Source organism: Podarcis erhardii, assembly GCF_964252035.2.
Source record: "Podarcis erhardii genome assembly, chromosome: 2".
Taxonomy (NCBI): domain Eukaryota; kingdom Metazoa; phylum Chordata; class Lepidosauria; order Squamata; family Lacertidae; genus Podarcis; species Podarcis erhardii.
In genome coordinates, this window is record NC_138498.1 from 25,690,054 (window position 1) to 25,703,654 (window position 13,601).

The 13,601-nt window shown below is 44.5% G+C and overlaps 1 protein-coding gene and 1 long non-coding RNA gene across 4 annotated transcripts in view; one reads left to right on the plus strand and one right to left on the minus strand.

Annotated features, from left to right (window-relative positions):
* The window catches only part of MAP2K6 (mitogen-activated protein kinase kinase 6), an 82,543-nt gene that overhangs the window by 65,971 nt on the left and 2,971 nt on the right, over positions 1 to 13,601 (plus strand). For all 3 annotated transcript variants that reach the window (XM_081849883.1, XM_081849884.1, XM_081849882.1), the window contains exons 9-11: positions 1,146 to 1,223; positions 4,370 to 4,506; positions 9,032 to 9,077. In XM_081849883.1, coding sequence (XP_081706009.1) covers positions 1,146 to 1,223; positions 4,370 to 4,506; positions 9,032 to 9,077 — 261 coding nt within the window. The remainder of the gene's footprint in view (positions 1 to 1,145; positions 1,224 to 4,369; positions 4,507 to 9,031; positions 9,078 to 13,601) is intronic.
* The window catches only part of LOC309335143, a 36,364-nt gene that overhangs the window by 6,655 nt on the left and 16,108 nt on the right, over positions 1 to 13,601 (minus strand). The window lies entirely within an intron of this gene.

A 13,601-nucleotide genomic window follows, 5' to 3' on the forward strand; every position in this document is an offset into this window, starting at 1 on the left:
CCTCCCATCAGATGTCAAGGAAATAAATAACTATACAACCTTTAGAAGACATCTGAAGGCAGGCCTGTATAGGGAAGTGTTTACTGTTTTATTACGTTTTTAGACACTGGAAGCTGCCCAGAGGGGTACAATAATAAAATGATGATGATGATGAAAGATGGCAGAGCGTGATGAAGGTTTAGTGGGGTGATGGTAGCTAGGGAACCAGCACATTTTGATTCTTTTTGCCATCCAGACTTATTTCATCACCAGCGATGTGTTTTTAGTTGACTGGCTCCCAAATGCATTATAGTGCTCCCTGTTATGATATTGAAGATTAACCAAGCACATCATCTTAACTAGCCTTCCCTGAATGTGATATCCTCCCAAGTTTGGCTGATAAGAGCTTCAGTCCCAAACATCTGGAGGGCACCAAGTTGGGGAAGGCTACTTTTAACCAGAGGCGTAGGAAGGTCAGGTGGTACCCAGTGTGGAAAATTTCTTGTCACCCCCCAATTGATTTTTTTTTTTTTTTTTTTTGCCTGCAAAAATGGTTTTACATTATTTCATATTTTCTTACAAAGGAATGTGGATTCTGGGCCCCAGATAACAAGTAGGCGACTATGGACAGATACTTAAATCTACAGGATGGATTGTGTTTTGGCTCCACTGAATTGAAATTTCAGCTTTCACGACATACGAAAATGGCCAAGTAAACAGTTATTTTTGTGGAGGAGGGTCAAGATATTAACTGATATGCATGAAATTTCAGATATAGCTATATAATCCCTAGTGTAGTAAGATAAGACCTTTGGATCAGGCATTTTTTTAAAAAAAGTATTTTATGAACTGCCCTAATAGGGCAGTAATTGTTCCTTGATAATTTGTCACCCCACTCCATGATGGCACCCAGGGCGGACCGCTCCCCCTTCCTACACCCCTGCTCTTAACAAAAATCAGATTAAGACAGAAAGACGTTCCCTTTGAAATCGCTTCAAAGCCTAAGGGAATATCTGACTGGAGTTACACACTGCATACACCTTCATTCATTTGCATGCATACAGAAAGTCGAGAGAGTCTTCTTCCCCCATCAGCTGAGGGATTTACAACTTGGGCACCTAAATATAATACTCTTTGTGTTCTGTCTCTTCCTCCCCCCACCCTAGCCTGAAAGAATCAACCCAGAACTAAACCAAAAGGGATACAGCGTCAAATCCGATATTTGGAGTCTGGGAATCACTATGGTAAGAGTTTACACAGGAAGGCCTGATGGACTGTGTCTACTGAAGAGAGTTTTGTCCATTTGGCCTTGTTCCACATGTAAAATATTTTGCAATCTGTGGCTGATTGCGATTAATAAAATGCCTGAATATAGCTCAGGCCTTTAGCCTTCAATACAGTGAAGACATGGTGAGCTCGAAATGTGTCCATGTTTAAATGCGGAACATTCTGTGAGAGGAAAGATTAACAATTTCACTGTTTTAAGTTCGCCACTGTACTTAGCAGAGCCCACTGCGGTCACGGGGGTTACGGGAGAGCAGGAGAAACATCTTGATTTTTTGGGGTGGGGGTGGGGAATGTGGTTTGACTGCTTCTGCCTCTACATGGGTGTCTGTCATGGATGGTTTAGCTGAAATTTCTGCATTGCATGAGGTTGGACTAGGCAACCTACCTTGGGGTCTCTTCCAACTCTACAACTCCATGATTCTGTTATTTTATTGAGGCTGTAAAGAGCTGTGAGTAACTCTGTGAAGGTTGTGTTAATACTGGACTAATACTGGCGGTTGGAGTTTATAGGAAGTCCAGAACAGTAATCGTCAACCTTTTTTCAGAAACAAGACCCATGACTCTTAGTCTAAATGTGTGCATTTTAGTATTCCATTGTATGCCATATACAGTGGTACCTCGGGTTACAGACGCTTCAGGTTACAGACTCCGCTAACCCAGAAATAGTACCTCGGGTTAAGAACTTTGCTTCAGGATGAGAACAGAAATCGTGCTCCGGTGGCGCAGTGGCAGTGGGAGGCCCCATTAGCTAAAGTGGAGCTTCAGGCTAAGAACAGTTTCAGGTTAAGTATGAACCTCCAGAATGAATTAAGTACTTAACCTGAGGTACCACTGTATTTATCTGGCAGGTATGTGTGTGTGTGTGTGTGTGTGTGAGAGAGAGAGAGAGAGAGAGAGAGAGAGAGAGTGAGTGAGTGCGTGACAGAGATCACTATTACAGATAAGGCATATAGCGTGGTTTTCAGCCTTTTTCTTTTTAAGGGACCCCTTTCCTTGCCACAGTCTACTGGGGAAGACATGTTGCAGAAAACTGTGGGGAATGTGAACATCCTTCACCAACCCACCACGTGTTTTGGACTACAAATCCCATCATCCCTGACAATTCCCCATGCTGGCTGCGACTGATGGGAGATGTTGTCTAGGCAAGAGAGATGGGGGGGGGGGGAGATGGTTCTAGGGCATGCCTTCCTTTCAGGTGGGATACAGGCCTATTGAGCCTTATCACCACCACATGTGATTTGAGAGTGTGCCATGGCACAAACACAATGCCTCAAGTTGTCACCGATCGCCAGGGTGATCTGTACTTGCAAGTAAGCAGACTTTTGAGGAAACTTGCCCCCCAAATACACTTCTTGAAAACTTGGAGACTGCCCCCCAAAATGCATTTTGAGAGCCACTGGCATGAAGAAATGCTTCATTGGAGCAGTTCACTTTTTTCCTTTCTGGATTTATTGGCGGGTTTAAAGCCAAAAACGCGGTGGAGTTTTAATGTTGAAAAGCTGCATAGGTGGATTTTACTTTCTTGTCCTGCTTTGCTTTCCATCGTCAATTTCGCTTCCCCCTCCCCCCTTCTCCAGCTGAACTCTTGCAGACCTGAAGCTGTGCCTTCTCGTTTTGTTTGCAGAGGTCCTAATTTTCCCCCACAAAGGAGTGTTTTCACTTTGTGTGGGTATCCGAGCTTCTCTTGACAACGTTCAAGAGACATCAGATGAATTGTGCTAAGAACCATAGGCAGAAACAGGTCAGAAGGAAAGCAGGTTGCCAGGAGAGACGCCTAGATTTCCGGATGTAGTGTCAGCTTGTATGCCAGCGGCAGCCTTTTCTCTAGAACAACCAAGTCAGCGGCTTTGAGCATCCTTGGGACTGATCGATTTTTAAAATCGGGACTGGCTTCCTTAAAAAACAACAAGCCAAAACAGACTAGTTTGGGTAGGCAGGTGAATTTCAGAACGTACAAGCGTTCCGCAGCCTCTTTTAAAACAGTGCTTCCGATAAATGCTAATGCAGCTAGGCATCAGTGTGCATGTGTAGGTTGTTTATCTGGAAGAAACCTGGTGCCCTGCAGTCATAATCTGTCTCCATACTCGCTCAACTGGCACCACGCCTGCTTCAGGGAATCAGAGCATTCAGAGCAAACCGACAGCTTCTTTTGGCAAGCTGGAATCATTCTCCAGGGAACGATGAGTCCCCTCTGGTTGCAACAGCCCCTGTGGGTAGGGAACGGAGAGGGAGAGGACAGAGAGCATACCCTCCCTTGGCATTCTGCATTCTCCAGGGAAGGCTGTGGGTACGTGGCGCAAACCAGCTGAACTGGCCTCACATGCTGCTACTTTTAAATATTCCCAGGGACATGCCGTCTCCAGGGATTTGCACAGGCTGTGCCTTCCAGAGGCGCCAAATGAGCCCAGGGTTTCTAAGGGGGGAGCGGAAAAAAGAAAAGAAGGAGCAGAAGCCGTAAGAGGAGGTCCAGTGCCATTGCGGGGCCATGCCTGCAGATGGCAGCAAAAGCTATGGTTGTTAGGGAAATGGAACAGTGTTTGTCTCCTCACTGTACTTTTTGGATAAGGTAAAGGTAAAGGGGACCCCTGACCGTTAGGTCCAGTCGCAGACGACTCTGGGGTTCCGGTGCTCATCTTGCTTTACTGGCTGAGGGAGCCGGCGTACAGCTTCTGGGTCATGTGGCCAGCATGACTAAGCTGCTTCTGGCGAACCAGAGCAGCGCACAGAAACGCCGTTTACTTTCCTGCCGGAGCGGTACCTATTTATCTACTTGCACTTTGATGTGCTTTCGAACTGCTAGGTTGGCAGGAGCTGGGACCGAGCAACGGAGGCTCACCCCGTCGTGGGGATTCGAACCGCTGACCTTCTGATCGGCAAGCCCAAGAGGCTCAGTGGTTTGGACTGAGTGGTTTAGACATTAGCTAAAGTGGTACCTCAGGTTAAGAACAGTTTCAGGTTAAGAACAGACCTCTGGAATGAATTAAGTTCTTAACCCGAGGTACTACTGTATAAAGGTACTTTATAAGGTACCTTTCTTTTTTTAAAAAAATAAATAACCTAAGAAAGTGATATTGATGTCTCTCCATCTTCTCTCCATGCCCAGATTGAACTGGCCATTTTGCGGTTTCCGTACGAGTCCTGGGGGACGCCATTCCAGCAGCTCAAACAGGTGGTGGAAGAGCCATCGCCTCAGCTCCCAGACACCTTCTCTGCAGAGTTTGTTGATTTTACCTCACAGTGGTAAGCGTGAGTCATTTTTTGGGTGGGGTGGGGTGGGGCGGGAACCCCACGGGACCCCTACCTAACTTTGGATCCTGCTCCCAGACTCATGTAGTCAAAGGGTGGGTGGGTGGGAGGTGAACCTATGGCTTTCCAGATGTTGTTGGACTCCTAGCTGCCATTAGCCCCAGCCAGCACAACCAACAGGCAGGTATTAATGATTATGATCATTATCGCTATTGTGGATACATTTAATCACCTTCCAAACAAGCATCTCAAGGTGGCGTACACTTAAAAAACACCCAACCAGTTTGAAACACAAAATAGACCCTTGTGGCTGATAGGAACTGTAGTCCAACAACGTTTGAAGGCCACAGGTTCCTCTATCCCTGACCTAGTTTATTTTTGTTTGAACCAAATGCATTGAAGACCTCTGTGTGCTCACCAGGAATTTGCTTGGTTTTAATACTGAGCTTTCAGTAGACTGGTTTTACTGTGATTTCTTTTATTTTGGAGTATATCGATCTGTCTGTGTGTATATAGTTATATATATATATATACACACACACACGTATGCATATAAATGCATAAACATAATTTAAAAGTATTAGTTCTGCACCACCCTTCATTAATTATTTCAGGATAGTTTGCAGTAACAAAATAACATCTCCATTAAACTATTTCAGTAAATACATAAATCAAATGCACTACGTTATTAGTTTGTTTGTTTTTTAAATAAAGAAGAATTACATGCTGCCTTTTTGACTCTTAAAAAAAAAGGTAAAAAGGAAGTTTGCATCTATAAGGGTCAAAAACACTGTGTTGGGGCCAGAATTCACACTACAATAAAGGAGAAAAAGACAACCAATAACTTAAATCAGATTTAAAATGCATTAAAGTTCTGTGGCAACGACAACAACAAATGGCTCCACCGCTCGCCCCAAATGACCAGCTCTGGTGTAGCTGGACTGAACTTGCTAACTTTCACCCCTGGGTGAAATTTTAAATTGTAAGCTCATTGGGGCAGGAGCCAATCACCTTTTACTTTATAGAGCAGCACCCATGCTTGTGGGTTAAACCCCACCTTCTCTCCAGAATTCAGCTTATGGGTTAAAATCTTTGCAGGATTGAGGTTGAAGGGTCTGGCTGACAGGTATAAGACGCACATCCCTCCTTTTAAATTTGTCACAAATATCTATAAAATGCTGTAGAGGAGGTAGGGATAATTATTTTAGTCCACTACTTGCTTTTAAAAAATAAATAAAAAATAAGTCAGTTTAATTACTCAGCAGATGCTTGCCTTTGGCTGCTAATGGCATGATCAAGATACTTGCTCTGGAAGTAGCTGCTCCATTGTTTTGAAAACAGGCAGAAGCTCTCAAGGGAATCTGGCAAGGTGCATATGTGAGCCTGGTCTTTACGTCAGCCATCTCTACTTCCACTGCCTTCTTCCTGAGCTAAGGCACATGTGTCTGAGTGAACTTTCCTCAAGGACTGTTTCCTGTAGCTTTCAGGAAATGTCATGTTGACCTCCCAGTGGTCTATGGGGGAAGTGACTCAGTGTGTCAGAGTTCTGGTCCTTTAGTTCTCTGGGGCAAGACGTGAAACGCCATTGTGCCAAGGCAGAGTGTGAGGAGAAGAGAAAAGACCGTTGAAATAGAGCAGTGTAGAGTCTTTGGTTCCTGCAGGCTGCCTAAAAGAATGGAGTTCCTTTTGTGACATTTAAATGGGTGCTGTTTTACTTCATTGTTTCATAGTGGCCTTTTTTGAGCCATTTAGTCCTGACACTGTAGTTTATGTTCTTTTAGACGGCCAAACTTGCCATCGTATCATCCCATCTAGCATCTTCGGTTTATATATTGCATCTTCAGTTTACTCCTATCTTTCTGCCTTCTTATTGTTACTCTCATCCATATCCTCCCTCCCTCCCTCTCTCTCTCTCTCTCTCTCTCTGTGTGTGTGTGTGTGTGAGAGAGAGAGAGAGAGAGAGAGAGAAATAGATTTAAACTCTACAAAAATGCAGCCTAGGTTCATAGTAAAGTTATGAAAAGCTTATGGGAAAGGAATAAATTAGCAGAAGAATACGAAATTTCCTCATGGCCAGCTTGGATAGAGTTCAATGCTAGTTTATTTAAAAAAACACCAACCCAACAATTTTCGACATGCACACTCTCTCCTGTCAGTTTTGATAAGCAAAGACATGGGGTGTGCGTGTATGCACACATGAAAGAATCATTGGGTTTTGTTATATTACACAGCATAAGAGTTTCCGTAAACCTGAGCTCTGAGATGATGCAGTGAGAGATGGGCAGGAAGTATCCCTTCAGTAAGCATCCTCCACTTCCCCCCTACCCCCTGGGCTTGGCAAATCCCAGAAGAGGGTGTGTTTACTATAGCCCGATGATCACACTTTTGTTTCTCTCAGTGTGACACTTTACACCTCCTTCCCCTCTCTGCTAAAGCATGTGTACGTGTGGAGATCTTTTTTCAAGTCACTCCAAGCATCTTCCCCGTAAATACTCTGCCAGGAAGTGAGTTGCTATTACATCCTGTCTTCAAAGCTATTTTCAGCTGCAGGGAGACCGGAATAAATGGATCTTTTTTACCCTTCCACCTCACCCGTTCAAGTCACAGACAAACTTTCCCAGCCACCCATTGAAGTAATAATAGCTGTTTGCAGAAAGGATGAAGCGTGCCGAGCTGGCCTGTCCTGGCAATGGGTGATGGAGATCAAAGGTGATGGGAAGGTAGAACAGCTCCCCGTATTGTGTACAGCTGATAAATGAATATTATATGTGCTCATCTCTTTGGGGGGTGGGAATGTCTGAGGAGGCTCATCTACAAGTAAGTATTGGTTTTATGCCAGTTCAGCTTGTCCTGGTGCCCTGCAAAGTATACTGGGAACTGACGTTTGGCGAGGGCACTGAAACAGCTTGTCACCAGCTGTGTAGAATTAAGAGTTTGCCTTGGAATCCCAGCCACACTTAAGTCACCATACAAATGATATTCCTGAAGGGCTCCTCACATGATTGCCAGAGAGCAGGGCAGAACAGCTTCTCTTGGCCCCTTCTCTTGGCTGCTGTTTGTGGATTTTAGCTCTGCTTTTAACACTATCCTCCCCCATAGACTGGTGTCCAAGCTAGAGGCGATTGGACTCTCCAACTCCACCTGTCTCTGGGTTTTGGACTTTTTGTCAGAACGTTCTCAGAGGGTTAGAGTAGGGTCACATATGTCCACAGCCCTTAGCCTTAACACCGGCTCACCACAGGGTTGTGTGTTGAGTCCCCTGCTCTATACTCTCTATACGTATGATTGTACAGCCATTTATTCCAGCAACAAAATCATCAAGTTTGCTGATGACACTACGGTGGTGGGGCTCATTTCAGGAGGGGATGAGTCCGCCTATCGGGACGAGGTGGAGCGGCTTTGTGCTTGGTGTGGAAAGAACAATCTGGCTCTTAATACGGCTAAGACCAAGGAATTGGTGGTGGATTACAGGGAAAAAAAGGCGGACATTCAGCCCTTGTATATCAACGGGGAACGGGTGGAGAGGGTGGCGGAATTCAGGTTTTTGGGAGTGACTATCGATCAGGGCATGACTTGGAGCGCAAATACCACTGCTCTGGTGAAGAAGGCCCAGCAGAGAATTTATTTCCTCAGACTTTTAAAGAAGAACAATCTGAGTGAGAGACTGCTGGTGTCCTTCTACCGAGGCTCCATAGAGAGCATTCTCACATACTGTATTTGTGCCTGGTTCTCCAGCTGTACAGCTAGGAAGAGGAAGGTGCTCCAGAAGGTCATAACCACAGCCCAAAGGATTATTGGTCATCCCCTCCCATCTTTGGAAGAACTGTACGGTTCCCGTTGTCTTAGGAAAGCAAACAATATCCTGCAGGATGCATCTCACCCGGGACACAGTCTGTTTGTACTACTGCCTTCTGGCAGGAGATACAGAAACATCAAGTCAAGGACAAATAGACTGAAAAATAGTTTCTATCCAAGAGCTGTGGCCTTCTTAAATGCAGTAACTCGATAGTGTGACCTGGGAGTTTGATGGGTGTGGGTGTGGGTGTGGCTGGAATGTGGTTTGTTTGGTTGTTGTTGTTGTTTTGCTTTTGTTGTTTTTAAGGGATGGCATCCAATTTCGTTGCACTTGTGCAATGTTGCACTTGTGTAATGACAATAAAGAATCTATCTATCTATCTATCTATCTATCTATCTCCAATGCCTGCAGTTTTAAGGGAAGTTTAAGCATGGGAATTAATGCAGGAGGGATTCTGTGTTCATAGCTCTCCGCATGCATAGGTATGGGAGCTGGAACCATGCATGATCTAGTTACATGTTTGGGTGGACATCAGTTGGCATCGCTTTGGTTCCATTTCTGGTGTCCTTTGGTGCTGAGACTGGTGCAAAGCAAGTCCCATCACCCTCCTTTACAGGGACACAGATAACTCCTTGTGTTTTCACGGGCAAGTTGGCTGTTTGCTTCTGTTGGCTGAAACACACATATAATTTTCCTTTCTCTCTCTTCCCTCCCCCCTTAAAGCTTGAAGAAGAATTCCAAAGAGAGGCCAACATACCCTGAACTAATGGTGAGTTTGTAGTCACAACAGATCCAGGTGCAGTACAGGCAGAAAACACAAGTTTTGGTTCTGACAACTTGTCGTTGCGGATGCTCATCCTGAGAATTGGTTTGGGTTTTCCCTCCAGGTAGATGGAAACCCACAAATGTTAGCGTTCTTTTACGTTATCTGAATCATGTTTTGAGCCAATAGCTTACCTTACGCAGTGTGAAATCCAGTGACTGCCTTAAGTCCCAGGGAGGGACTCCCACATTACTCAGGGAGGTGCAGAATGGGTAAATTTGTACTGGAATCCTCAAAGATCAAATTCATTAAGTATCCTTAATCAGCACTACTGTTTCTGCCAGATGGAAACTCAAGAACCAGTTTGGGTTGCCATATTTCAAAAAGTGAAAATCCGGACACAGAAGTTGTTGAGCTTTTCCCGGACGTTTCAGCAATTTCCACCCAAATGTTGCTAAAAAGGCACTGCAGTTTGGAGGGAGATGACTGTAGTTTTTCTTTCTGAAGGGGCTTTTATACAAATTTTCAAGCTGCTTTTACTGCATGGGATCCATTTTTACGGTAGAGAAGTTGCAGTTCCCTTTCTCTTCTATGACCTGTACCCATGAAATCACTATATCAAGCAAGACGGCATGAATTTCCAAAAACTTTTGTGGCAACCACCACCATGTCCTTCTCACCTCTGCAAAGTCCCTGGGGAAGGGAGGTGGGGACTTCTGGCAATGATTTCAACCCTTCCATCCATTTATGCGTTTATAGTAGTACGTATTTCTTTCTTAATGCTGATGAAATTCTGAGCTGCTCCCAAGTCTGCCACCTCGTTTTGACTCTTACTAAATGGTGGTTCTGATATCCAAGTGTAAGTTTCTGAACCATCATCCTCTTCTTTTCTTGTAAAGGAAATTTGTATAAGTAATTCCTATGAACAACAACAAGCAACAACAACAAGCGACATGGCACCAGCTTACTACACTTTTTAGTGATAGCTGATACATGGCCATTTGATGTACCTTTGGGAACTATTAATTTGCTGATGAAGATTTAGCATTGAAACAGTTTATTATCCTGGGAGAACTGTACTGTTCTTACTGTTGTGCTCAGAGCAGCCTATTTCGACGTTTGGAGCACCCATCAGCTCACGTTTGTAGCACATTGACTGTGGAAAGGCATTCTGACTCCATTTCAGTGATCTTTGACAGTGACTTACCATTCCTACCATTCTTGTTCCTGGAATATTTATTTGATTCTTATTAGTTTGTGACTCCATGGACATATTATATGTCTTCTGTTTATGAATTTTGAAACAGTATAGTGTTATAAAAATATTGTCGGTATAATATTAGCCGACGTGTTGCTTGTTGTTGTTCAGAGTGTTCTGTTTTGCAACACGGGATTTTCTTTGGTGTAATTAATTCCTATGGCATTTCTGCAAAAGGGATCTATAACACAATTATCATGTAGGGTCGTGGGTTCAAGCCCCACGTCGGGCAAAAGATTCCTGCATTGCAAGGGATTGGACTGGATTAAGCCAGTGGTCCCTTCCAACTCCAGCATTCTATGTACCTTTCATTAACAGCTTTTTAGGTGGAGAAAGGCCTCGATTTATTGGCTCTTGTTTAAAAATGCACCATACGTGCATTTATAGAATTAATCCCTCCACCCGCTTCCAAATCATACAGCAGTGTTTTTATCACGTGGCTTTTTAGCACACACTGGGTGGAAGTGAGGAAAGGCATGTTCTTCAGCCAAGCTCTGGTTGGCAGCCCTGCACATTTCTATTGAATTAGGATATTGGATCACCTCTGAAATCTATCTCAGCATTGTGGTATTTTATGGCTGACATTATTGTTGTAAGGTCCTGTGGTTTGGGCTTTTCCTCCCCTAGCCCTTTTCATTTTCCCATGGCAGTAGACATTGTGGTCCTGGAATGGGCTGCTTGTCTTTGAAGGCTGAGGCTGCTTCTTTTGCGTTCCTGCGTCGTTGAGGTTTCAAGTGGAAAATGAGAGGATGACTCGGGCATGGCTAGAGAGCTAATTTTCTTACTTACTTATGCTTTGCTTTATATTACCGCCGTGGTTTCCAAAACGCGTCCTGGGGAACCCTGGGGTTCCTTGGAAGCTGATGGGAGGTTGCGCCTGGGAGAATAACATTAATGGCAGGCAAAGCTTCCTTCAAAGACAGATTGGTCAAAAGGGTATTCATTAGGCTGGGCGACAGGCCCGTGAGTCCAGCCTGTGACCAAGGACAAATTCTTCACCCCAGAATCCTTTGCAACATAAACCAGTTCTATGAGCCAGGAAATTGCAGAAGGCTGAAAGTTTGAAAAGTGGTCATTTTCCTCACAGTTTTTTTCTTTTTTCTTTTCGGACATTGATGTTCAGATTTTCATCTGGCTGGTTACCGTGAAGTTCTTAATATTAGTGGCAGGATCCCATATATTTGACCACCTTTTCCCAGGCCCCATCTCCAGCTGGAGAGAATGAGTATTACTCTTTCTCCCTCCCTCACCCCCTCAATGCCCTTTGCAGATGATGCTCTACTTACATGCTGGGGTACCATGTTAGCTATACCCACTGCTCTGCACTGCCTGGGTTCAGGGGAACACCTCTTCTGAGCATGGGAACACTCCCATTCCTACAGGGCTGGCTTACACATTGTTATTGTTTCAACATGTACAGTGTGGCACAAGAGTATTCCTGCATATACACACCACAACACTTCGGACATTTAGTATGAATTAAGGGCTATCGGTGTACTGTTGTGTTGTTGTGTGTACTGTTGTGTTGTTGTATATTGCATGGAAGTAAGCTCCCACACACATGATTTCTTGTGGCATATATGTTGCATGGGGAGCAATTACTGGCAGACACCCCAGTCCATACATAATGGCCAATTTATGGAGTTTCATCTGACCCCACCATGTGTCATGCACATAAATTATGAATGTTTCGTTTCGCTGTACTTATTTACTTGCTTTTATCCTGTATTGTATTCTGTGCACTGCCGTGGGATCGTATGATGAAGGGCAATATAGAAATATAATTATACATATGCACATACTTGTGTTTGAGTCAGCCCTAAATAAGTCTGAGACAGGATTTAGATGAATAGATTCTTCTCTCGCCTAAACCCTGGTGTGACTGCAGCTACAATGCGTAATCTAGGAGCCAGCCAAAGAGATCTAGATCATACATGAGAGTCACACCTCGTACCACATAGAAGTGGCCCCTCCCTCCCTCAAAGCCTTCGTATTCAAAACTCATTTGCTCATTGACTGAAATACTTTGGAGATCTCTTTTAAGAGATTGGGTGGGTCTGCGTTCATTTCTGAGGACCTTTTCAAGTCTTTCCTCACAAAGGAAACCCTCTCTGAGTTGCATCCACTGTAGTGGTTACAGAGGAGCATCTTTCAAGCCTTCCTGAACTTTGAACTTCCAGTTTTAACTTTGGGGCACGTCCTTCTTTTTCAATCTTGGCTTTGCTTATCTGTAAAAATTGTATTGAATACACGCTTAATGGGATTATTGTGATAATTAATGAGAGAGAGAGAGATGAAAAGCACTTCCCACACAAGAAAGACGTTAGGAATCTTTCTTTTCTTGTTCATTTAAATCTTTATGGAAGTTTTTGTTGCTGAGTTGTGTCCAGTTCAGTGGTATTTATTTATTGTTCCAATAGCTCTCAATTGCTTTTCACGGTAAGCTTTTCTTTGATAGCCCTGACGGAATGCTGATTACCATTTTTGCAATAATATTGTATCCAGTTCATTTATATTTGACCATGGGTGGGGAGGACATCTGTATTTTGCTGTGGAGATGTTGGTTGCATTTGGATGCCACACTAAGCCATAAACCATGGGTGAGCAAATCAGTCTGTGCATGAGCTGGGCTTGAGCTCCCTGCTCTGCTATTTCCTGTGGCCAGCAGAAAAACAAACCAAAGGATGGCTGGCTTAGCATTACACCCAAAACAGCCCTCCCCAAGAAGCCACAATTGGGAACCTTGGCTTCCTATTGTGGTTTGTTTGCAGCAAAACTAACTGGGACAGTGGTCGGGATGTAATGCTAAGCCAACCAATTTCATGGCTTGTTTCTCCATTGGAGAAAGGGAGGCTCGTGCACAAACTCACCTGGTTAACCATGGTTGATGGCTCGGTGCTGCATCCGAATGTGTCCCACGGAAAATGTACCTTGAGTCAAGGCCCGCTGTCATCATCACCCTGTTTGGGAATTAAAAAGGTAAAGGGACCCCTGACCATTAGGTCCAGTCGTGACCGACTCTGGGGTTGCGACGCTCATCTCGCTTTATTGGCCGAGGGAGCCGGCGTTTGTCCACAGACAGCTTCCGGGTCATGTGGCCAGCATGACTAAGCCGCTTCTGGCGAACCAGAAATGCCGTTTACCTTCCCGCCGGAGCGGTACCTATTTATCTACTTGCACTTTGACGTGCTTTCGAACTGGTAGGTTGGCAGGAGCAGGGACCGAGCAACGGGAGCTCACCCCGTCGCAGGGATTCAAACCACCGACCTTTT